Raw genomic sequence first — 25,138 nt, 5'->3', positions numbered from 1 at the left:
TGCTTTAGTTTTCTGAGAATAAACATAAAATTGCCACCAAATTAAAACAATTGTAGGACATAAGCACAATAATGAGAATGCAAAGTAGCACAGCAGTAATCCCTTCGTAGAACAGTAACTGGTCTAAAGAGAAATGCAACAGGGAGAATTCTCTATAATCTGAAGATGTAATCAGACAATAATTTCACTCTGTGATGTTACTTTCTACCATGCTTTTGTTAAGAATCAATACAAACTGTTCCTGTGAAAAATAAAATACACATGCATTGATTTCTAAAATACTTTGTTTCTGTGGAAAATCATGAGACTATTTTTGCTCCTTTTCTGTGGTCCTACATGGGGTATATGAGGACTGTGGAAAGGAAGCCACTCTGAAGTGGTTTTCAACCAGGTGAGGAAAAGAGGACCCACAAATGACAGCCTTAGTATTTGGACAGGGGTAGAGCCCAGGAGTCTCTCCTAATTGTCCATGTGCAACTCAGTGAGTCCTTTAAATATAGTCTTCCTAGCTTGCTTACCAGATGTTTTAAAGAGCTGGGATTATTTTCCATATCTGTCAGAAAATTGTGACCCTCCCTGGCTGAAGTGCAAGGCAAACTCTTGCAGGCCTCCACTGGTGTAGGATTTTCTTCTACTACTTGCTCTCTGGGCTTTTATAGGAAGCATGTGAACCCCTCAAAACAGAATTTTCATTGACAGATATTACTGTTATTATCATCATCATCATCATCATTATCATCATCTGCTCAGATGAACCATAAAAGGAATGGGAAATGGAAATGAATGATATAGAATGCTTAGTGTTTAGGTTCAAACCTTAAGCAGGGTGTGGGAAAGTGGTAGACGAACTTTGAATATTAACTCCAATAACTGTGTCCATTAGCATGGTGTGGGCCTCAATGTTCTTCTCCTAAATGGTTCTATGATCCCCTAATGCTTCTCCTTGTTTTTCATTTGTTTTGTTTTTTAAGAAATGTAGCAATGAGCCCTAGCTGGTGTGGCTCAGTGGATTGAGTGCCAGCCTGTGAAACAAAAGGTCATCAGTTCAATTCTTGGTCAGGCACATGCCTGGGTTTCAGGCCAGGTCCCTGGTTGGGGGCGTGGGAGAGGCAACCGGTCGATGTGTCTCTCATACATCACACATTGATGTTTCTTTCCCTTTCTTTCTTCCTCCCTTTTTATTTCTATAAAAATAAATAAGTAACATCTTAAAAAGAAAAACAAATGTAGCAATGAGGTATTTTCCATTCAGGAATCTGTCTTAAAGCCTAGCATGAAAAATATTCCTAGCCCTGTTTGGGGGCTTCAATATAGTTCAATAGGAAAAAGTTAAGAATCATCTTGGAAAAAGTTTAAGCTATTGGTTAAGATACACATAACATTTTACATGTATATTTAAACCTATACCTTTTTATGGTTCTGAATATACTGTTTTGGTTTGGACCCTACCTTGTAATCTCTTGATTATTAATAAAGTCTTCCTTTAAAGGTCTTCCTTTACTTTTATAAAAGAGGAAACAACTCTATGGCAGAAGTTTGAAAAGCATTCTTACATCTTCTACACTATAAATTTAAAACTGCTTTAATATATTCAAAGAGTATGTAACAATGATGTAAAAGGTTTATAGACAATCTAGCAGTTTGTGAGGTGAGAGCCAGAGCTACAGACAGTATGTTTAATGTTTATCAGCCTTGTCAGCTTTCGTTCTGCTGTCATTTTGTTGGAAAAGTCTTCAAATGATCTTCATGTCATTTAAATAAAATGACTGGCAAGTTTCAGAATATGCATTGTATAATATCATCTTTTTAAAATAATGTATATATATATACTTCTGTTGACCCAAGGAAAAGTCTGGAAGGAATCACATTTGAGCCAAGGAATGGTGACAGATTTCAAGTCAGGCTCTGACGAGGAGGCTTTCACTTCAACTTTATATAATGCTAAATATGTATTTAAAATAATTCTGTAATGTTAACTTTATCATGTTTTGTTTTGTCATACTTTGTTTACAACATGCCACTCTTGTAATAAAAATACATGCTTACAGTATGAACTTCCTATAGACTTAAAAACCTTCTAACTGTGATATTTGGAACTGGATATGCAGAGTGACAAAGAAAATTTTCCTAATTATAGTTTTGAAAATTTAGCCACAGGTGCCAAATATAATTTAATTCACAGTCCTGCAACAAAGTAGAAGCTTTCTTAAAATATAAAGTTAAAACCCAGTTCTACTTCCTGCCATAATTAATCAAAAGTAGCAAATATAAGCTATATGAATTTCTTCTGCAGAACTGTAATTACAAATCTAGATCTTAGATTTTGTCTAAGAACATTTGATTTCTACATTCAAAGTTATGAAGGCTTTCTTAAAACCCAGCACTTCTATGACGTGGTTACACTGGAACTGCTCAGCAGGTTTGAGTCACATGGTCCAGGACTGTCACTAGAAACTAGTGAAGCCGAGACTTATGCAGATAGAGTGTCTGTAAGATGGTGATGTCACTAGAGCACAGTGATCAACATGAGAACAAAATCACTTCTGAAGAGTGTGAACTAGTGAACAAGGCTTTGGCCATTTTCTAACATACTGATCTAATGGCACTTCAGACAGAGCCAAAATAGCTTAATCTCAGGTTTGATCTTATTTTTACAGCTAGTCAAATATTATCAAAGTATGTTTTTACCATCCTAATACCTCTGAGATATCTGATTCTAAGAAGATGGGAACACAATACAGTAGACCCTTGAACAACATGGATTCCAACTGCATGGGTCCATTTACACAGATTTTTTCAGTAACTATGTACAGAGCTATAAATGTATTTTCTCTTCCTTATGATTTTCTTAATAACATTTTCTTTTCTCTAGCTTACTTTATTGTAAGAATACAGTGTAGGATAAGTATAGCATACAAAATATGAGTTAATTGATGATGTTATGGGTAAGACATCTGGCTGAGATTAGGCTATTAGTAGTTAAGTTTTGGGGAGACTAAAGTTATACGCAGATTTTTGACTGTGCATGGGTTGGTGCCCCTAACCCCTGTGTTATACAAGGGTGAGCTACACAGAATAAATGAGGAGAATCTCTGCTGGTGTCTTTTGGTTAATCAGCTCTTAATTGAGACTTAGCCTTCACTGTACTCACGTGATCATGTCCTCAGGTTCTTTGTTTAACATCTGCACATTAGTTAGCATCATACATCTTCCTACTTCTTTATCAAGGTGCCTTAAAATGTTGTCCACAGCTTTTCGTACTTGAGAGTAATACAAGGACATGCCTAAAAAACATACATAATAGTTACATCTTTGACTAAATCTATCAAAGAATGAAATCTTATTCATCCTCTATGACATGTTTTTACCAAAGACTTTTTATGGGTCAATGGCTTCTGTGAGCAAAGTCTAATTCAATCTCTTGTTTGCAAAACCCAGTGCCCTGCACTTAGTGGGTGCTCACCAAATAACCATTTAAATTCAATAGATATGTATTCTAATACTTCAAAAAGAGGTATTTTCTAGAAGAGTTGAAATAAACAAGAAAATCAAGTTTTACTTTAGAATTTTTATATTTCTGGTTAGTACAAGAAAAATTTACCATTATTGGTGGTTATGTGAATAAAGGATAATTCTCATTTGGGGTTAGAATTTCTTGTAACTTCATACTATTCTCTGAAATATGTATGAATTTTCTTTAAGTAAAATAAACAAAATGACTTCATGTCATAAATTTTAAAATGAAGGAAAATGTATTTTAGCTATATTATTTTTACTGCTTTCATTACATGCAGTGTCAATGTCCTACAGGGAAAGATAAGTATGTATAGCATATGTATTTAAAATTTGCATTTTATATACTTAGGTATATAATACAAATGAAAAGGAAATGGCTTTGCATTTACAAGGTATACTTTAATTACATAATTGTTAATGGTTATTTCTCATGCATTAAATCTTTTTGACCTCATTTAAGCTTTGCAGAATGAAAGATAAAGATTTAAAACAAAAGGTGTCCTCTTGTATTTCCTTCAGATCTTTGCATTGCAGGAGCTATTTTAACAGTTTGTAGTCAGTTTCTAAATCTAAGTATTCAGGAATAAAGAAACAAATGAGGAAAAGTCACCTCTTGGGATTAAGACTGCTAACTTAAAAATAAAATCTCATGTAGGGTAAAGCCATAATATACCTGCATGTGTGGTATTTGGAGTGTTTAAAACAGATTAATGTTACTGAAAAGAAGAAGTGAATGAATAGATGAATAAATGAATGAATACAAAAATGAATGAATAAATAGATGAATAAATGAATGTATATGCGGTTGCTTTATAAACAAGATTATCTACCAAAAGACACAGATGTCTTAAGATTTACTGTAAATTGTAGATCATCAACATTAAAACTTTGAAAAGACCGCAGATAAGAGTCTAACATTTAAATGTCAAAATGTTTACCAGAAAGTTCCTCAAAGTTTAAAGGGCAGTAAAACAAAGCACAGCTACTTTTATAAAGATTTTTTTCAAAGTGCATCTCGCTGATGGTAAATGTTTCGGACCATTTTAAAGGCTTCATAAACCCCACGTCTGGCATGTCTCTGAAGCCCACCTATCATTCTGGCCTCCTCTTCAGTGAGCGTTTTACTCAAATATGTTTTCTTCACTCTCAACGTGTTTCCTGATGGGAGGACAGCGCCGGTCACAGGCATGGGTGGCTCACCATCCTTCTGCTGCAAGCTGTCTGCTATGACCAAGAATGCCCGCAGACCGATGTTCATTCTCTGTAAGATACAGTGTGCTCGTGATACACAGGCCCAGTTCCTGTGGTGCAACTAAACTGTCAGTCTTGGAGAGCAGTTAGGTGTGGCTTGCCATCTAGATTAGTGTGGGAATATAATTTAAGAGGCACAAGAGTTTAGGCCAAACCTATGAAAATAAAATACAGTTTCTGACACTTTGTCACAACATCACAAGAAAATAACCAGGAAAATTTTCAACAGTCTATGAGGATACATATGTGATAGTCATACCCATTCTGTCTGGAGGACCCTGGGTGAATTTCATCCTCCAGGGCAGCCGCAACTAAAGTAAACTAAGGCAAACTAAAGGAGTCCCACACAAAATAAAAACAGTCTGCTCAGAATTGTAGGTGATTGACTTTTCATTCACAAGGCTGACAAGTTGGAAACTAAATTTTAAGAATCTGATGCCACAGAACCTGTTACTGATGAAAACATGAGCTTATAAGAAGAAATGCCAGTCTGGGCCAGATGGTTATCTTCCTCAGGCTCAGGTAAGGCATAAAAAAAGGTTCTGGAAGATGACTCTTACACTCCCAGTACAATAATCTTAAAAGGTCAGAAGGTACTAGAACATCTGCACTTCCTTAAACAACCATGTATAAAACATTTACACTCATATTTGCAAACCCCATGAAACATTAAGTTCCCAAAGTTGACCACTACTTATAGCAGAAAATTACTAGTACTAACAATAATAATCCATATACAATTTATCGAGTCCCTACAATGTATCCAGAACTCTCATTAACTCTCATCTTTAAAACAGTCATGCATGGAAGGTATGACTATTCCCATTTTCAGATGAGGAAACTGATGCTACCTAAGTACTAGGTGGGAACCTATATATCCAATCACATTTGCTTGAATCACCTATTCTGTGGTACAGAATTACACTTCATAACACAAAGTAATATTGACTTTTCTTCATTTTAAATGATTTATCCAAGTTTTAAGATGCAATGATATTCTACCCAGGATTTAATGATGTTTCTCTGGCTCATTTATACCTAATTCAATGTGTACTTTGTGATTTTATGGCCTTCAGTAAAATTCACTGTTTTTTAGAATGAAAGAGCATTAACTTTAAAAACTTTAACTGTATATTAAAATTCTATTAGTTCTCTCATGTATTTTAGTAGTCCTTTCATGAAATGTTTTCTAGGCTCATATACCGAGTTTTGGAAAACATATGTAGCCAGGTAACTGCCATCACAGCCAAGATGTAAAATATTTCCATCCTCCAAAAAAGACACCTTGTGCCTCTCCAGCCAGTCCTCTCCCTCAACCTCAGTACCTGCAACCATTGTCACATTTCTACCTGTAGTTCTGCCTTTTCCAGAATGTGATGTAAATGGAACCAAACTGTGCATAGCCTTTTGTATCTTGCTTATTTCACTTTGTATGTTTTTGAGATGTTGGGCAATATCAGTAATTTGTTCCCTTTTAGTGAAGAGTATTCTGTTGTATCAATGATTCACTATTTGTTTGCTCATTCATCAGTGGTTGAACATGAGCCACTTTCCTATTTTTAGTGATTAAGAATACAGTTGGCATAAATATTCATATAAACCTTTCTAGACTTAATTTCTCATTTCTCTTGGATATATGCCTTGAGATGGAAATGCTGGGTCATATGGTAGGTGTATGTGTAACCTTATGAGAAATTGCCAAGCTGTTTTCTAAAGTGGTTGTACCTTTTTGCATTCTCATGAAAATAGTATAAAGTTTCAGTTGCTCTGTATCCTTCTGAGCACTTTTCATTGTGGTTTTAACTTGCCTTTCCTAATGACTAATGATGCTGAACATCTTTTCATGGGCTTGTCATTTCTATCTCTTCTTTGCCCATTTAAAAATACTGGGTTATTTCCTTGTCATTGAGCTGAGTGAGTGCTGTATAAATTTTGGATACGAGTACTTTATCAGATGTGTTTTGCAAACATTTTCTCCCACTTTGACTCTACATTTTATTAACAGTATCTTTTAAAGTTCAGACCTTTTTAAAAAAATGTTTGGTGATGCTCAATTTATTAACATTTTTTTTGGTATAATAATTTATGTTTTTTGTGTCCAGGAAATTTTTTACCCACTTCAAGTTTACAAAGAGTTTATCTTATGTTTTCTTCTGGAAGTTTTATAATGTTGGATTTTACATTTAGGTTTATAATTCATTTTATTAATTTTTGCTTACAGTGAAAACTATGGGTCAGTCCATTATTTTCAAGAGGATGTCTGGTTGTTCAGCACCATTTATTGGAGAGACTATCCTTTACATATTGAAATGAGTTGGAACCCTTGTTGAAAATCAATTGACCATATACATGTGGGTCTGTTTCTGGATTCTTTATTCTGTTTCCTTGGTCTTTATATTCATCCTTTCTCCGATACTACTGCTGTTGCTTTGTAGTAAGTTTTGAAATCAGGACATGTTAGTCCTCCAATTTTATTGTTTTTCAAAATTATGTTCATTATTCTAGTTCCTTATACTTTCCTCGTAAATTTTAGAATCAGCTTATTGATTTTTACAGAGAAAGCTATTGGAATTTTAATTGGGATTATTATTGGAATTATAGTGAAGCCTATTTGGATTAATTTGGGAACAACTGACCATGTATAATCTTAAATTTCTGAATTCACAAACAGTATTTCTCTTATTTTATTTGGGTTTTCTTTGATTTCTCTCAACATTTTTAGTTTTCAATATATAAATCTTGGACATATTTTGTTAGCTTTATTGCTAAGTATTTTGTTTTCATTGGTATTGTACACTGTTCAATTTCCAAGTGTTTATTCCTAGAACATAGAAATATATTGGTTTTATATATTTATATTATGTCCTACAAACTAAATAATTTTAAATCATTTATCTAAATCTGGCCAACATGTTTTTAAAAGTTTAAATCTGAATGTGCTTTTCATTTGCACAGGCCTACTCTATCCTTATTCCCATGACTGCCTGGCCCTGAGCTGTGATACTAAATCTAAAATTATTTATTAGTTCTAATAGGTTTTCTGTAGGTTCTTTGGTATTTTCTATATAGGCAATCATGTTGTTTGTGAAGAGTTTTATTTCTTCCTTTCTAATCCATATGCTTTTATTTCTTCTTGCCACTGGCACTGGCTAGGACCTCTAGGTCCACATAATTTTAGCTCAAGACAAAAATGAGAGAGAGAGATGACCAAGAAACGCTTCCCACAGATGAATAAGTTCTTATGATGTTGAGGGTGCATGTAGGAGGCTATTCAGGTCTGAACTAAGATTAGATACTTACCTGGAAATACCTGAGACACTAACTGCTGAGTGGTAGAGTGATACAGACTCTGCAATAAGATAACCAGATCTTTGGGCCTGTCCCACATACTACTTCCAAAATATATTTAAGACACATTTCCTGAGAAACTGTGCCCTACAACATAATTCATCAAGTGTGTGGCACCTTCTTCATAGACTATTTCATTGCATCTATTCCTTGCACCTGCTGCTGAGTGAGCTCACAGATATGCCTTTGAGATTCTAATCACAACTACTGATAACTAAACTCTTCCATAACCCCATAAGATAAAGAGAAATAGAAGATATACAAATATTTCCTATTTTTGGTAGTTTTTAAAAAACCATAATTCCAACTGTTCTGCAGAGGCATGAACTAGTTAATCACTGACTGAATGAGGAGTTTGAGAGAAGAACCAAGGATAAATTTTATAGATGGCAATAATGATGGAAATGACTTTCAACATTCCTTTTAGACAAATTATCCAGTAATTCCAAAAATTGATTGTTAAAGATGTTACAGCCATGATGGCTGACAAGTGAAAAATATTTTTGAGAACCTTCCCAGCAACTTTATTAGTTGGGGCCTGGGCCTCAATTCAACCAAATGCCCTGGATTTGCACTGGTTTTCCCCTCCTCCTACTGGCCCATGAACCCTGCCTGGAGCCATTTGAGAAGCCTGTGGCATGATTAGATAGAAGAGAGAAACACATTTGGGCGTTCTACAGCTGTCCCTATATGTGTATGTGGCAACCTTATCACCAAGAATCTCTTCTGCGTGTGAGGTGACCTAGAAAACTTTGTTCACAGTACTTGTAAATGAGCAAAAATTCAGAAAGGTAAACGTCATGTAGCTGGTAAAAGTGGTAGCACCTGTGGCAAGCAGCAAATCCAGCTCTGCTGACTTCCAGTTCAGTGTTCTTTCTACAGTCTTATAAAAAAAAGGGGTACACAGAGGCAGCATGTCAGGCATACTTGCACTGGCCAACATGTTTTTAAAAGTTTAAATCTGAATGTGTTTTTCATTTGCATAGGCCCACTCTATCCTCATTCCCATGACTGCCTGGCCTTGAGCTGTGATGCTGCCACAGAACCATATATTCATACATAATTTATTTAATCCCACCAGATTTTAGTATTTTATTACATGTATTTTTCTTTTCTGTTCCATCATTTGCCAATATTCAATTGTTAATCTGCATCAAAATATTGATAAGTAAAAGCACGAATTTTTCTAAAATAAAACTATCTGCCTTGTAGTGAGAGAGGATCTTTTGCGGACAAGGTTTACTCTATCATACACGATCAGAGTCTGGTAGCACACCAACATTTTATCATGCTAAGTCTATTCACCTAAAACCTTACTTCTCAAATGCCATTTGTATGATTTAGTCAAATAACATGGACAGAAACAAATCAAAGACTTTTAGAGAAGATGTCCTTCACCTATTCCCCAAAGTCGCAAGGGCATGGCTCTGTCAATGCCTACTCTGTTACATGTACAGGAAAGGGTCACTCATACCTCTGGGTTGAGACTGAAAGCTTTTGCTGGCTTTCCCACACAAAGAAAATCAAAAATGATTTCTTTCATTGCAAAATCTAACCGCTCCTGTAGGGAAAAAAAAAGAATAATTAAACCAAAAAGTATTAAGATAGAAATTAAACATGAAATATCTAATATCATCATATGCACCAAACAGTGGGCTGCTAAGAGAAGAGCCTGCTCAGTGTGACTCCCCGGGAAGAGCATGTCCGCAAATCTTTGGGGGAGTTGCTTCTGTTTTCGTGTGGTGCACAGAAATGCTCGCATTATTTAATATATGCCATTAGCCCCCCACAGCACTGAATGACTAACAACTAAAAAACAAGAAATAAAAATCAAAACACTTGTAATGTTGGGGTTTTCATGCAGTCCCAACTCTTCCTGTTGGACTACAAATGCTGATCCCTTTTTGAAACTCAGTTTAAAATGTATTTTTTAAAAAGCCACTGAAAGAAAGAAGGAGCTCCTCCCCTTCTTGACAACATGGATGGAACTGGAGAGCACTATGCTAAGAGAAATAAGCCAGGAGGAGAAAGACAAATACCATGTGATCTCAACTGTAAGTGGAACCTAATTAACAAACTGGCAAAACTGGCAAGCAAAATATAGCCAGAGAGATTGAAATCAACAACAAATTGACAGTAACCAGAGGGGAGGGGAGAGGGAAGTAACCAAGGGGGATGGGATTGAAGGTGGGAGGTGGGAGGTGGGAGCGGGTAGGGCAGGGAAAAGTGATGGTGGGAAATGGAAACAACTGTATTTGAACATCAATTTAAAAAGTTAAACAAACAAACAAATAAATGTGCAATGGTAAAAAAAACACTGAAAAATTACCATTTTCTTCTATTCTCTAACATTTCAAACCTTTTGGCTCATATTACAATAGTCAGTTCTACAAGGGAAATGAATAATCAACAAATAAGATATGTCAAGGTTACTTAAATGAGAAGGTTGAAGCCAGATTATGAAAGTTTGAGACATTGGCTATGCAGATATGACAGGTTCATTTTATACCACCTATTCTGGAATAATTGAAGCACATGTTCAGCCACATGATAACTACATCTAGAAAGCTTACATTCACTCATCTGCCTGCCAAGCAAGTAATGTCTTCTCTCTAAGTATAAATATTAGAGGCATTTCATTGTGCCAACCACACAGAGAAATATATTGAATAGTAACAACTGAGCCTATGTCTTTATATCAATGTTGATTGTATTTTAACAGCATTTTCATATCTATTATTTCCCTTTATTCTGCTCAACAATCTAGGTATACCAGGCAAGCATTTTCATCTACATTTTACAGATAAAGAAACTACAGTTGGGGAGATGTTCTCTGACTTGTTTAATAACAGTATAGAGCTGGCTTGAGACACAGGCTGAGTAGGAATAATCATCTTTCCATGTTCCTTTGTGAGTCAGAGTTGGGGTAAAGCCATTTACTTACAAAGTGAGTTAAAAAGTAAAAATACTGAGTCTAAATTATAAATTGAATACTGTAAACTATGTTTAAAATTATTGGACCCAGTTTTAAAGTAAATTAATATATGTAAATTGCTTAGAACTGTTCTTGGCAAAGAGTGAGTGATTGCTTCATAAATGCTAATATTCCTATTATATCCTTATTTTTCACAGGATGAATGTCACAGTATTTTACTTACTCCTCAAATTTCACTAAATTATCTTCTTTTGGTTTCCTCCAAATATCAGACTCTGTTTCCTCCTCATTTGCAGAATCCAGAGCAGATAATCAGGGAGAAACAAAACAAAACAAAACAAAACAAAACAAAACAAAACAAAACAAACACCTACCAGGGACTACAAGTAAAGAGACCCCTTTACTAACAGGCTCTATAACCTTAGATGAGTCACGTAAACTCTGTCTCTCAGTTCCTTTCTTTGTCAAGTACTGAAAACAATTGACATACCCATGTTCACAACTTATTTTGAAGCAAAAATCACCAGCTATGTGAGAAAACACTTGCAAAACCATTCTGAAAAGTCTATACACGTAAGACAGTTTAGACACCTCATCTGTTAGTACATCCCGAGAAGGAAACTTGTGCCAGAGGCTTGTACATTACCTGGGCAATGAACTGAATGATTTTCACAAAGATGTTCAGAGGCATGTCCCTAGGCACCACACCGCGGGACCCTTTGGGGAAAAGTGTTGTGATGATGGTTATAAGACGGCTGAAAGACAAGGGTAAAAAGAGAAAACAAGAAAGACTGGCTGAGCTTCAGTTCTTCAAGAGAAAATGGCTGATGTTGCATCTTATCTCAGTATGAGAATGAAGAAAAAGAAAACAAACCATTTCATCCCCTCCATTAGCATAATCACTCTATGCAAAGTGTTTCTGGGAAAACTAAGGCAACTGAAAAATTGTAGCAGTTTTCTTTGTTAAGGTGATGAATGAAGTCCTGGACATGGAACTTGGCTATCTGGGTTGAGGCTGGAGTTTCTGTCATGGCTGCTGAAAGTCTGAAAATGTCCTCAGGACTTAGATCTTCTACAAACTGTCACCTTTGAAAAGCTTCTAACTGGGTTAATGTAGGGAGTAGTACAACAAAACACCCTCCCACTGGCTAAGGGATTGTAGCTAGCACTCATCCAGGCCAGCTCCTTACCTCTGAGTAGCTGTGTTGCTTTCACATTTAATCCGAATCATGTAAACCCAAAGTAATCTGTACAGAGATTCCAGTGCAACTCGAGCCATCTTGGGGTCTTTATTCTACAACAGAAACCAGGACATAAGATTGCAGAATAAATGGTGACATATGATGATTATTCTTTCTGAATGCCTGGAAATGGGTGGCCCAGGATGGGTGGCAGGATGCCTACAAGGCACACTGCACCATCAAGGTTTTATGGGGTCTTTGCCTCCTGGTGCCCATTGGGTAAATCATCTATGAGAAGGGATCCAAATAGCCCTGAAGGGGGGACAGAGTAGTTCTGTGGGAAGGCATGCCATACTCTCTTGTGCCAGTATGAAAACTTGAGATTACCTTCCTCCTCCAGCCCCAGAGAACTTGTATTTCCTAGCACCAAGGGGAGAACTAATCCATTCTTTCTATTGTTTTATGCCCTGTAAACACTGGTATTGCTTTGATTCATCAAACTCCTCCCCACTCATCTAATTACCCTCAAATGTTTATTGAGAACAATGTGCAATTAGGCACTGTGCTAGAACCTGGCAGAGAGAGATAAGGTCCTCACAGTCTATAGGGGATGGGGAAAGGACAATAAACAAAGACAGTGTGAAGAACTGGTGGGGACAGGAGCTAGAGGATGAGGAGAAGGCCAATCTGTGGCAAACTCAGGATTGAGGTCAGGAACAGTTTCTGTGGGAGGCTAAAAACGAAGACAAACTTTAATACATTCACCGACTCATTTGTCCCTTCAACTACATGGGGTCAGGTACTGTGCTTGGCACTAGACATTGTGAACGGCATAAAAAATGATGGGGAGGGAGAGTACTTTAGGCAGAGGCCACAGCATATGGGAGCTAGGAGTGCTGATGAGGAGGGCCACGTTTTGGAACCTGGCAATACTTTGTATGCCAGTGGGTGGGACAAGTGAGGGAATGGTGGCCGGTGAGGCTGGAGAGGAAGGCAGGGTCACATCGGGGACCCTACCTGCCATGCTAAGTAAAGGGACCACAGTTCTCATGACTGTTACAGGAAACCATGTAAGAAGTCCCTGTCTGCTATGTGGGAAACAGAGCTGAGGCAGGAAGACCAGCTGTGGCATAGCTACCAGCTTCTAGGCAGTAACACATTGGCTAGAGAGGAGAAAACTGAACCCGTGTTTTCTCCTATCTGACAGTATCCTAATCATATTCCTCTGTCTAAATACCATGGTTTGGACGCTTTCCCCAATGCCTATGGTATCAAGGTAACATTTCTTGGCTTGGCATACCTGACCAGCTGACATGTGGCTCTAACCTACCTTTCCTGCCTCCCATCCTGTTATTCTCCCACAAGCATCCTATACTTTAGCTACTTCATGTTCCTTTATCTCCATGTCGGGAGATGGCTCCCTTCATCCCACCCTGTGTTCTTCCTTTCTATCAGGTGAACCCTAGTCCTTTATAGTCTACTTGAATGCTCCTTCCCATGCTTGGGCTTTTCTGTTTTACCCCAGTGTCATGAAACCAAACCCATTATAACTGTTCCCTCTTGAATGTCCCTGACACTCAAAGAAACCTATAGCTAAGCCCTTCAAATTTATGTGTGGTCTTCTTTAGACATCTGGAAAAAAGGGGCATTATTTACCCTTGACATATATTAGAATTTCTGCCATGTTGCAAGGGACTGATAAATGTTTGCTAAACACTCTTAAATGTCACTCAGTGTCCTTATAGGTCTTTTGCTTTTATTGTTACTTCTGTTCCCTTATTCCTCTATTTATTTTGTCATAACTTTTTTAGCTGTTTTATTCTTAGGCTAGATAATTTGGGTACTGATTTTTGTAGAATTCATAATTATTTTAAAATTAAAATGGTATTTATCTTTAAACTATTTACTGAATAAAGATGAGTCACTTAAACATTGGAAAAGATTATAAGGAGCAGTTTTTTAGATTCAGAAAAGAGATATATTATGTCTATGTAGTCTTAAAATAACTTTTTAGTGTGATCATTATACTAAAATTCTAAGTTTCTATATGCATTTTGGTCTGTTTCTGGATTCTTTTTTGTTCTACTAGTCTGTCTATTCATGTGGAGAAACCAAACATTTTAATTTGTGAGGCTTTTTAATATGTTCTACTACCCGGTATGGCCTACCTGCCACTATCCACTGCTTTATTTTTCTCTTTTCTTTTTTCTTTTCTTTTCTTTTCTTTTCTTTTCTTTTCTTTTCTTTTCTTTTCTTTTCTTTTCTTTTCTTTTCTTTTCTTTTCTTTTCTTTTCTTTTCTTTTCTTTTCTTTTCTTCTCTCCCTTCTCTTCTCTTCTCTTCTCTTCTCTTCTCTTCTCTTCTCTTCTCTTCTCTTCTCTTCTCTTCTCTTCTCTTCTCTTCTCTTCTCTTCTGGCTTTCCCCAGGTATTTTCTGCATGTCTACTCTTCCAAATACACTTTACAACTACTCTGGCTCCAGGGGGAAGGAGTCTTAATGTTTTGGATGCATACTTATACGTAAAGAATGATTTTTTTGCCTGTTATTAAACAGGTATGGTATAGCTTGTAATGTCAAATATTTTGGTGACATAAAAAAACTTTAAGTAAACAACTAAACTAGTAAAGTTGCATTTAAAATATGCCATCATTGAAAAATTTCGGGAATTATAATTACCCTTCCTCCAATCAGTGCAAATCAGCCAGATGTATGATGTGCCTACCTGGTAGTTAAAAGCAGTGACTGCATTTGAATCTTCCTTGCTCTGTGATTTATTAGCAGTGTGGCCCCCTTCAAGGAACCTCCTAATCATCTGTACCTAATTTCCCCTGTGCACTGCAGGTGAAAAGCCTACCTGCCTCACAGGAATGTTATGAGAATTGAATGAGTTGATGCACATAGTGTATGAGCACTTTTCCTGCCCACTGTGGCTATTATTTTATGCACAAGACACCAGGGTCCAGCAGCAAATGCGGAGATGTAGTCTCTGATTTCCAGGAACTTTCATTTTGGTGGAAATGTCTCCTTTGTTGTCAATTTCCCTTTATTTATATATAAGTATTTTATATTTGCATTGTGTACCATTCAAAATTCTCTCCTGTGCCCTCATTTCATATTGTGAATAATGTTGGGGCAGGGCAAATATCATATAAATTCCACTGAAGAACTTAAATGACATCTCTTTTTTAAACGAATTACATTACTGTCTTCTGTCTAACCTTAACTTCTTTTTCATGTCTTCCTCCCCACCTGTACCAACCACAGTTATCTTTTTGGTGCATTGTTTTGTGGCTAATGTTCTTTCACTCTTAAGAATATGTTGAGATGATCTGTTTCTTCTCCCATCAGGACCGAAACAAAGTGGTAGACTTAAGTTTTTATTCTGTTGCACTGTGGATCCTGTACTGTTGATTTCTTAGCATTTCAAGATGACACCATTGATGGCTGTGACTGCCCCTAAAGTACTCTACTTGCCCGTCTTCCATTCTTGGCACTGTCAAATGGCACCCTTAACTCACTAACGTGACTAATGACTTCCCTGAATATTTTAAGTCTTTAAGTGGCTTCTAATCACCTCCTGAACAATGTCCAAATTCCTTTCGGCCTTTGGTGACCTGGCTCTGCCATGAACACCCATGCCTTTACCTCAGGTGAGGTGAACACTGGGGGTATCACCCCCTCTTTTATGTTCCCCTGCCCCTCTACTCCTTTTCCCACCCTAGAAAAACTGCCAAGTGCCCCTGCTCTCTGGCTTCTAAAATGTTGATCTATACCTTTACTTGTATGTTTTCTACCAGACTGTGAGCTCCAGGAATTCTAGGATGCTTATCTTCGGGCCCTCAGTGACTATGGGTCACATAGCAGGTTATTAATAAATATCAAATTAAAAACACAAGCTGTGAGTAGTAGCTGAAGCAAGATTTGATGCATAAGCAAGGTTACTGTCTACAGAGCCTGTGCAGAAGGTAACCCTTGGTGAATATGTACCTGAAGCTAATCTGTGTGACATAAGGATATCATGAAAGATCTTATACTCAAAAGTGCTTTGCACACCATGACACCCATTGAGGGATTTCATTATTGAGAGAGGCCAAATAACTTGCTTGGAGTTATAAGGATGATAAATAACAGCTGGGGTAGAAACTGGCTGCTGCTCCATAAGTACTATTTTCTCAGAAACTGGAGAGTGTATGTTACTTGGTGCTTACAATGTCAGGTACTGTTATATTGCTGTGCATATATTAAGTCATTTTAATTCTCACGACAACCTATGAAGCAGATAATGGTATTGTTCTCATGTTCATTTGAGGAAATCAAAGCAAGGAGGTAATAAGTGGCAGAAACAGAATATGAACCTGGACAATCTGCCTCCAGTGTCTTCAAAGCATTATTTTTTCCACTTATTTGGAGGCTGATCAAATACAAGGGTATGCAAAAGTGGATGTACAGTTGTGAGTACACAAAATAGTTAATTCTTGTATTATTATTAATTAGTGTATTATTTATTTGTATTACAACTTGTAAACCTATTTTTGCCCACCCCTGTATGCTACTGGCACCAACAACATTGTTCTCTACTAGAAAAGCAGGACTTCTTCTGGATTGCCTTTCTAGTCCAAAAGCTTGATACATATTTTCAGAGTGTAGACATTTTTAGCATATCTCAAATCACTGATTTCTATTCTTACATTGGAATCTGCTTCTCCATTAATTAATTAACCAACAACATATTAATTATGACTCTGAAGTTTCACTGATAAAACTGTTCAAGAAACTAGTAGGCTTCAGTGTAGGTATTACCTGGATCCCTGCCATCTCATCTCAGAGCTGTTACCTGACAAACATCATTTGACATGTAAGCCTGCCCAACTCTATGCCCACCTTCTTTAAATTTTGCCTGTGATTTAGTGAAAGCAATTCACTGTTAACAGTAACAAACAGGAAGAATTGTATTAATCGATATTTTGGCTGTTGATGGGCTCATTAGACCAATGTTTCTTGAGGTCCATCAGCTGACTATACTGAGTCACAAGGGCTACTTATAAATATGGCTTCATCAGAGACTCTCATGCATGCTTGGGTACATATCTGTCAACACAGACTGACAAACAATTATAGTCACCTTCTGATCTTTCCATACTCAAATACCTTCGAATTTTCTCTTTCACTTCAACTACAGCAATTGTTATATTTCCTTGTATATCATAGTCAACACCTTTCCCCTTTTTGGTATTTCCTTTTGATGCTTGTATCAATTTACTTTGATCATAATTAACTCTTTTCTGTGACTGTATTATCCAAATAGCATATGTGCAATAATTTAGAACAACCTCTAAAATTACTGTACTGACAATTGATGGCGATGAATTTTCAGTGTCTGAAAAAATAAGGCATTCGTGGAAAGTAATATGCTTGCCATCTGATCACTAATTTTTAGACTCAATTTATAGGCACTATTAGGATTTTTAAATTCCACTTTGAAATGTGCCTTTGACAGATCCAAATGAAACACAGATGATAAAAGATTTTCTCAAGCTTATAGAAATAAGATAAATATCAAAGAAAAATAACTACTTCTTGAAAATCAACATGTAAAATAGCTAAGACTATACCATTTAAAACTGGTATTTCTGCCCTGGCTGGTGTAGCTCAGTGGATTGAGTGCGGGCTGCGAACCAAAGTGTCGCAGGTTCGATTCCCAGTCAGGGCACATGCCTGGGCTGCAGGCCACAGCCCCCAGCAACCACACATTGATGTTTCTCTCTCTCTCTCCCCCACCTTCCCTCTCTAAAAATAAATAAATAAAATCTTAAAAAAAAACAAAAACAAAAAAACTGGTATTTCTAAAGAGAATAGTAATTGCTTTAAAATAAATGGTGCCATACATTATAATGTAGTCTAGCAGACTCCAAAAGTTTTAACATATTACTCAATATCTCTACTTATAAAATACAGATATTAATACCCTTACTATTACATGAAAAGTTTTTCAAAAAGCAGTCCTTAAACTTCATTGTGATAATTACACACAAATATATGTTAAGTGTTGAAGATAAGTTTCATCAAATATATTCATAGCAACTTCACTTTGAGATCCTTAACGGGAATTGAAAGACCTTCCTATTTGATTTTCTTTACAGCAGTTATCACTATCTGAAGTTTTTTTCTCATGCATTTGTTTACATGTTTACTGTTTCCCCCACTAAATTACAAGGTCTAAGATACCAGAGAGTTACTCCCTCATCCATCTCTTATTCCCAGGACCTGGTACACTTCTTATAAGAAATTGTCAATGAATTGACTAACTACAGTCTTGAATACATTCAAGTTCTAGTGCAAACAGGGACTGAGATGAGAGAAGGGAGAACCATTTTTAATTTTGTACTTTGATTTCTAGGGCTATGAAACTAGGCTGACTAATGTCTACCTGTCAGTGAAGTATCACTATCTCAGTGAAATTTTCAGAAAAACATAAATAATATCCATGAAATACACTTTCACTGATAGCCCAGTGTAGCATATAACATTATCATGATGACCTGTGACAATGTATGTAAGCCCTACCACTGGCTTACCTAACACATAACTGACCTCTAATGAATGAGGACTATTTCTATTTTTAATCACAGAGTAAATACCTTTCTTAAATTTTGAGTTTTCGCCCTGGCTGGCATAGCTCAGTAGATTGAGCGTGGGCTGTGAACCAAAGTGTTGCAGGTTCGATTCCCAGTCAGGGTACATGCCTGGGTTGCAGGCTATGACCCCCAGCAACCGCATATTGATGTTTCTCTCTCTCTCTTTCTCCCTCCCTTCCCTCTCTAAAAATAAATAAATAAAATCTTAAAAAAAAATATATATATATCTTTTAAAAATTTTGAGTTTTCTTTTTTTGGTTTTGTTTTGCTTTTACCTGGATCTCACTGACATTTATTATTGTAAGAGAAAAGACATTTATATATTCTCCTTATTTATTTTAAAGAATAAGAAACTAACAGTTATTATGAGTACTTAAATACTACATTTTAAAAGAGCTGTTAATAAATGAGGATTAATAACAAAAACTAAAGGTACTGTTAAATCAAGTTTTCAAATCACATTTCCTTTTTTTTTTTTAGAATTAGGCATATATGGCAGATGTGAAGGAACTGTATCTTTTTTTATATCTTAATACATGCAGATTCTGACATAAAATACAGAAAAGAAGAGAGTATTAGTCATGACTAAGAGTCTCTGAAAGATGTTGATATTGTGGTGAGAGGGGCCATATGTTTTGCATCACTTTATAAGGTCATATTACTAATATATGTATGGTTAACTGAGTTAGTTACATACTAAAGGTTGTATTACCAAAGGAGCCTGCTTCTGACTGACATTAAATGAGTGTTGAATCTGTGAGTAGCAGCTCGCTGGTACTCAGAGCAGTGTTACTATGCTCTGTCACCTTGACGACTCAGTTCTTCAGGGTACATCAGAAATGGCTGTGTACTGAGTTCACTGTGTACAAACACTAGGTTCATCATGCTTAAGCATGTGTGGGGCAGGTGGAGGTAAGGGGGAAAGTATGCTGGAAGGACCAATTCAGGGAAGGATGATGGGGTGAGTTGGTTTGGTGGTCCTTTATGAGATGATATGGTTGGCTCTATATCCCATAAAATACTGAAGCACTTCAAGACAAAGCATATTTGTGAAGCCATGTTAGTTTTCCTCATGTGTTTCTTCCCTACTGAGGATTCACAAGGAGGTTTGGAAAGTTTTCTGTATATTTATGACATTTGCAAATGGTCCCATTAAATCCCTATTGGGTTTAGGTCTAAATATATGGAACACAGCTATATTCTGATTGTAACTCATTAATAATATTTTTATGTCTTTTAGCCTGGGGGTGTGAATTCCAACAGTTTATTACCCATAAAGTAAAATATTGTTGCCATTACTTTGCCTAATAACTACGACTTTTGTGCTTCACGGGATACCAGATCTCCACAAATCCCAATTCCCAATTCCCAACTTTTATATCCCTCACTCTCTGTATCACACATTTTGACACTTCATTACACAGCCCCCAATGAAATGCTAAGCTCCTCAAGGACAGAGACTCTATTCTAGATAAAATTCTTATACAAAGGGGGACCCAGAAAATGGAATTTATTTATAAAAGATTGTGTATTTATTCTTTTATGCTTAAATTGTAGTCACCTTCCAAGTACTCTCCATTTGATGCAATACATCTATTGAGTCATTTTTCCACTGCTCAAAACAGTTTTTGAACTCATCAATTTTCATGGCTTTTAGTGCTTCTGCTATTTTTTGTTTCACTTCTTCCACATCAGTAAAATGTTTCCCTTTGAGAACTTTTTTCATTTGGGGAAACAACAAAAAAATGTCACTTGGGGTGAGATCAAGTGAATAGGGAGGGTGGGGCACAAGGGTCATGAAGGTTTTGGTCAAGAGTTGAATACTCAGCGCAGTAAAGGCCAGTGTACTTGTAAATCATCCATCATGAAATGGGAAAACACTGAAAGAGTCTTCAAAAAATATTCACTGAAGCCAAATGCAGGCTCTCACAACAACACCTGGCACACTGATACAGATGGGTTCCTAGAACACTCACCTAGCAGGGGAAAACCTGTACTATAAGGAGCCTGCCCTCCAGAAGATAATTCTGGTTTTTTTGTGGGTTGACTTCCCACAAAAGAGTTGACTTAGAGTTGACATAGAGTTGACTTCCCCTATTTTTCCCACTTTCAGTACCTTCCCTAGCACCACACTTAATGAGAATTTCATAAGTACTTCTTGAATTCAACTGAATTCTGGAATGTTGCTCACTCTTTATACTATTTATTGACTCTGGGATCTTATTGCCCTTCTCTTTTAGAAATCCCAATGGTTGAAGTGTTTGCACAGGGAAACTCTTCTCTCTAGGGCTTTTAGAACCCTGTTACGAAGTCTTTTAGATGTGCTTTGACCAGAGCTCCAAATAATATTCTCACTTCAAAGCAATTAAGTTCCAAAGTAAGATTATGCTGCAATATTTTAAAAGCAACTTTAGACAAAAATATTTTGATCTTTTTGGCCACAAGAATAAATTGTCATGTAAAATATAATTTTAAATCTAACTAAAATGAATCACCATCCCATTTGGCATAACATACACATATATAGAAAAATGCTCTGTGAACATTTGCAATTAATTTCTCTATTTTGTTTTGAAAATAATGATTACTTTCTATTTGTATAAAATGTAAAATTAAAAAAAATCTAACTGGAACCAATTACTGAATAACTTACAAATTTACAAAATTACAAAAAAAGGCAATGCTTCAAATTTTAAACTGGCCATTATATAAGAGTTGATAACCCTGAAAAGTTTTGTTTTTCAGAATATTTAAAAACTTAATTCTATATCTACTGCTATTATAGTTCACTGCCAATTTGAAGAAAAGAAATGATGGAATGATTCTAATCTTGGATTTCACAATCAGCTTTTAGAGCCAGTACATAGTTGGTACTTTGAACAGTTCTAATTCAGATCATTGTGTAATTATAGAAAATGCCAAAATAATATAATTAATCTTAATCACTTTACCAAATTAAAGTGTCTTAGAACAAAAAAGACAAGGTAACATGTATAAGCACATACAGGATTTTATAGCTAAGTATATTTCTCAAAAATTCTAAAGGAGCAAATATCAAATTTGCAAAAGAAATTCAATATATCTGGACACAACTGGGAACAACTGTGAAAAATACTTGCCTATGTGCACTTATATTAGGGATGGTTTTCATTTACTTGTCTTTTACTAATAGGTTACTGAAATTTAAACTAGGTTTACCATTTGCAATCTATAAAGCCAATTTTAAGGCTGATCATTACAGTTGTTTTCACTGTGGGTTTCCCAGTTTCAGGGACCATGGCTTTATTTCTCATGTCACCCAGCCCCTGTGCTTTTTCTCTAAAGAAAGCTGTTCAGTGAAGGCTTGGGCCTGACTGACTGGCATGTGGCTCAAATAGAATACCTTCAAATAATCACAAACATCAGTGACAAGAAATTAGTGCTCTTTGTTACTAAGTCAATCACCTCACAGAATGAAACTCCCTCCCTCCCCAAATATTTCCTAGGCTGGAGGCGGTAGAAGGATAGAGGAGGCATAGGTGAGCTTCTGAAATCAACTCATATGCTTCTGCCAATGAACTGTAACTTCCCTTTTAAAAATCATTTAGATTAGCCTTGGCTGGCGTAGCTCAGTGGATTGAGCGCGGGCTGCGACCCAGGCATCGCAGGTTCGATTCCCAGTCAGGGCACATGCCTAGGTTGCAGGCCATGACCCCCAGCAACCGCACATTCATTTCTCTCTCTCTCTCTCCCTCCCTCCCTCTCTCTCTATAAATAAATAAATTAAAAAAATCATTTAGATTAAATGTGACAATAGGTGCATACAAAAGAAGGGCATTTAATTCTACTTTTAAAGCAATCCTTATTGGAGAGGATATCTGGAGTAATTTCTCTTATCCCTAAGTCATGTTCTCAAATAGCCTACACTTGATAAAGAGAGCCCTTAATATTTTTTCATCATTCCAAGAGTGTAGGATAATTTTTCTACAAATATCAGAAATCATTCTCAGAAGCTCATATATCAGACTAAGAACTATATAAATTTTTATAAAAGACTTTTAGAGCCAATACTACTAACCTTAAGGTTGGATAAGCAATTGTTGAGGAAAATGTGCCACCTGTTCAGGAACAGCTGCTTCTGACTGACACAGAGCAGACAGGTCACCAGGGGGTACAAGGCCTGGGGATAAAGAAGACAATGTCACTGAAGGGCTATAGTTCAGCAAACCAGGAAATACACATTCTCAGAACCTTTTTTGTGGCCTGCATGGGGCAGAATAAACAGGACCCTTATAACAAAAGAAGGCTCAACGGTGCCATGCTGAGGTGGATATGTCACAAAGGGTTTCTGATGACAATGGGGATAAATAATCTAGAGTTATATATAATGTGCAAGTTTCATGTAAAGTAAGTGAAAACCTGATTCACTGATTTGATCTTCACTTCTAAATTTTAAACACAAAACTCATATTTGATCACTCTCAATTCTCAGAAGGAAAGCAGGAAGGCATGCTGATTTTGATGCTACTGGCTTTTTTGCTTATAAACTTTTATTAGTTTGTCCCTGCCTTAGAGGTAGATGTGCATATTTTATTTTGCATGTAATCTTCTTATAATTAAGGAAGATTCCTAAAAGACATGTTATTGCATTGGTAAATGCCATCAAGACAAATTTAACCACAGAAGGAATTTGCTTATGACTGAATAAACAAAGGTGCTACTGCACTTTTTCAGCCTCACGGGCCAGCTTCCCACAGCAGCTGGAGAGGACAGAACAACTCATGGGTGGCCATGCAAGAAATATACATGCTGAACTCATCACCACTTTGCTAAACCAGAGAGCATAACCTTTATGACTCTCCTAAAATTAAAGCTAGTGAAGATTAAAACCAAATATTACTAGCTCATCTATTAACTTGAATTAGCAAAAAAGCAATGGTCACAATGAGATTCAGTGCTTAACAATTCATTATTTTATTTTTATTTTTTATTATATAAAATAGTAACAGATTTTTTTTTCATTTAAACAAGTTCATTAAAAGCATGTGCATACCTATACAAATATATTTACATATATATGCTTTAAATGTAGAGTTATTGTGGGATGTGAATTGGTGAGGAAACACTACTCGATTTCAATTTACAGTATCACAGACTTAGTAGTTGATTTTTAATTGTAATTCTAGGTTCAATTGACATTTCCGCTACCTCAGTTTTCTTTTTTTTAAATTTTTAAATAATTTTTTATTTTTCAATTACAGTTGGCATGCAGTGTTATATTAGTTTCAGGCATACACCCCAGCGATTAGACATTATATAACTTACTAATAGATCAACCTAGTAAATCTAGTACCCACCTGACACCATACATAATTATTGTAATATTATTCACTATATTCCTATGCTGTACTTTACCTCCCCATGACTATTCTGTAACTACCAATTTGTACTTCTTAATCCTTTCACCTTTTTCACCTAACTCCCCAACTCCCCTTCTACCTGGCAACCATCAAAATGTCCTCTGCATCTATGAGTCTGCTTCTGTTCTGCCTGTTCGTTTATTTTATTTTTTAGATTCAATTGTTGATAGATATTTATTTATTTTCATTTTATTGTTCACATATTTGAACTTTTTATTCTTTTTCATCTGTAAGAAGAACCATTAACATTTCATGTAATACTGGTGTGTTGGTGATGAAATCCTTTAGCTTTTTGTTTTTTTGGTCCGGGAACATCTTCATATGTCTTTCAATTCTAAATTAGCTTTGCCTTTCTCTGACTGGCTTACTTCACATAGCATAATACTCTCCAGGTCCATCAATGCTATAATAAAGGTTAAGTCTTCCTTGTTTTTTTATGGCTGAATAGTATTCTACTGTGTGAATGTACACAGCTTTTTTATCCACTCATCTGCTGATTGGTATACTTGGGCTTCTTCCAAATTTCCATTGTAAATAATGCTGCAATGAAATAGGGGTACATATATTCTTTCAAATTAGTGTTTGGGGTTTCTTCAGATACATTCCCAGAAGTGAATCACTGGATCATGAAGCAGTTCCATTTTTAATATTTTCAGATAACTCCATACTGTTTTCCACAGTGGCTGTGTCAGTCTGCATTCCCACCAACAGTGCATGAGTGTTTCCTTTTCTCTGCATCCTGGCCAACACTTGTTTGTTGATTTATTGATGATAGCCATTCTGACAGGCGTGAGATGATATTTCATTGTGGTTTTAATTTGCATTTCTCTGATGATTAGTGATGTTGGACATCTTTTCATATGTCCACAGGCCAT

The 25,138-nt window shown here is 36.2% G+C and overlaps 1 protein-coding gene across 11 annotated transcripts in view; it reads right to left on the bottom strand.

Annotated features, from left to right (window-relative positions):
- The window catches only part of FRY (FRY microtubule binding protein), a 541,372-nt gene that overhangs the window by 194,671 nt on the left and 321,563 nt on the right, over positions 1 to 25,138 (bottom strand). For all 11 annotated transcript variants that reach the window (XM_045844752.1, XM_045844742.1, XM_045844745.1 and 8 more), the window contains 6 exons: positions 22,922 to 23,023; positions 12,241 to 12,344; positions 11,697 to 11,805; positions 9,590 to 9,676; positions 4,606 to 4,777; positions 3,152 to 3,284 (listed from right to left, as the gene is read on the bottom strand). In XM_045844752.1, the coding sequence (XP_045700708.1) occupies positions 3,152 to 3,284; positions 4,606 to 4,777; positions 9,590 to 9,676; positions 11,697 to 11,805; positions 12,241 to 12,344; positions 22,922 to 23,023 (707 nt within the window). The remainder of the gene's footprint in view (positions 1 to 3,151; positions 3,285 to 4,605; positions 4,778 to 9,589; positions 9,677 to 11,696; positions 11,806 to 12,240; positions 12,345 to 22,921; positions 23,024 to 25,138) is intronic.

Source organism: Phyllostomus hastatus, unplaced genomic scaffold (assembly GCF_019186645.2).
Source record: "Phyllostomus hastatus isolate PE091 unplaced genomic scaffold, TTU_PhHast_1.1 phas_contig_41, whole genome shotgun sequence".
Taxonomy (NCBI): Eukaryota; Metazoa; Chordata; class Mammalia; order Chiroptera; family Phyllostomidae; genus Phyllostomus; species Phyllostomus hastatus.
Note: the sequence above shows the minus strand (reverse complement) of the source record. Positions and strands in the feature narration are given on the sequence as shown.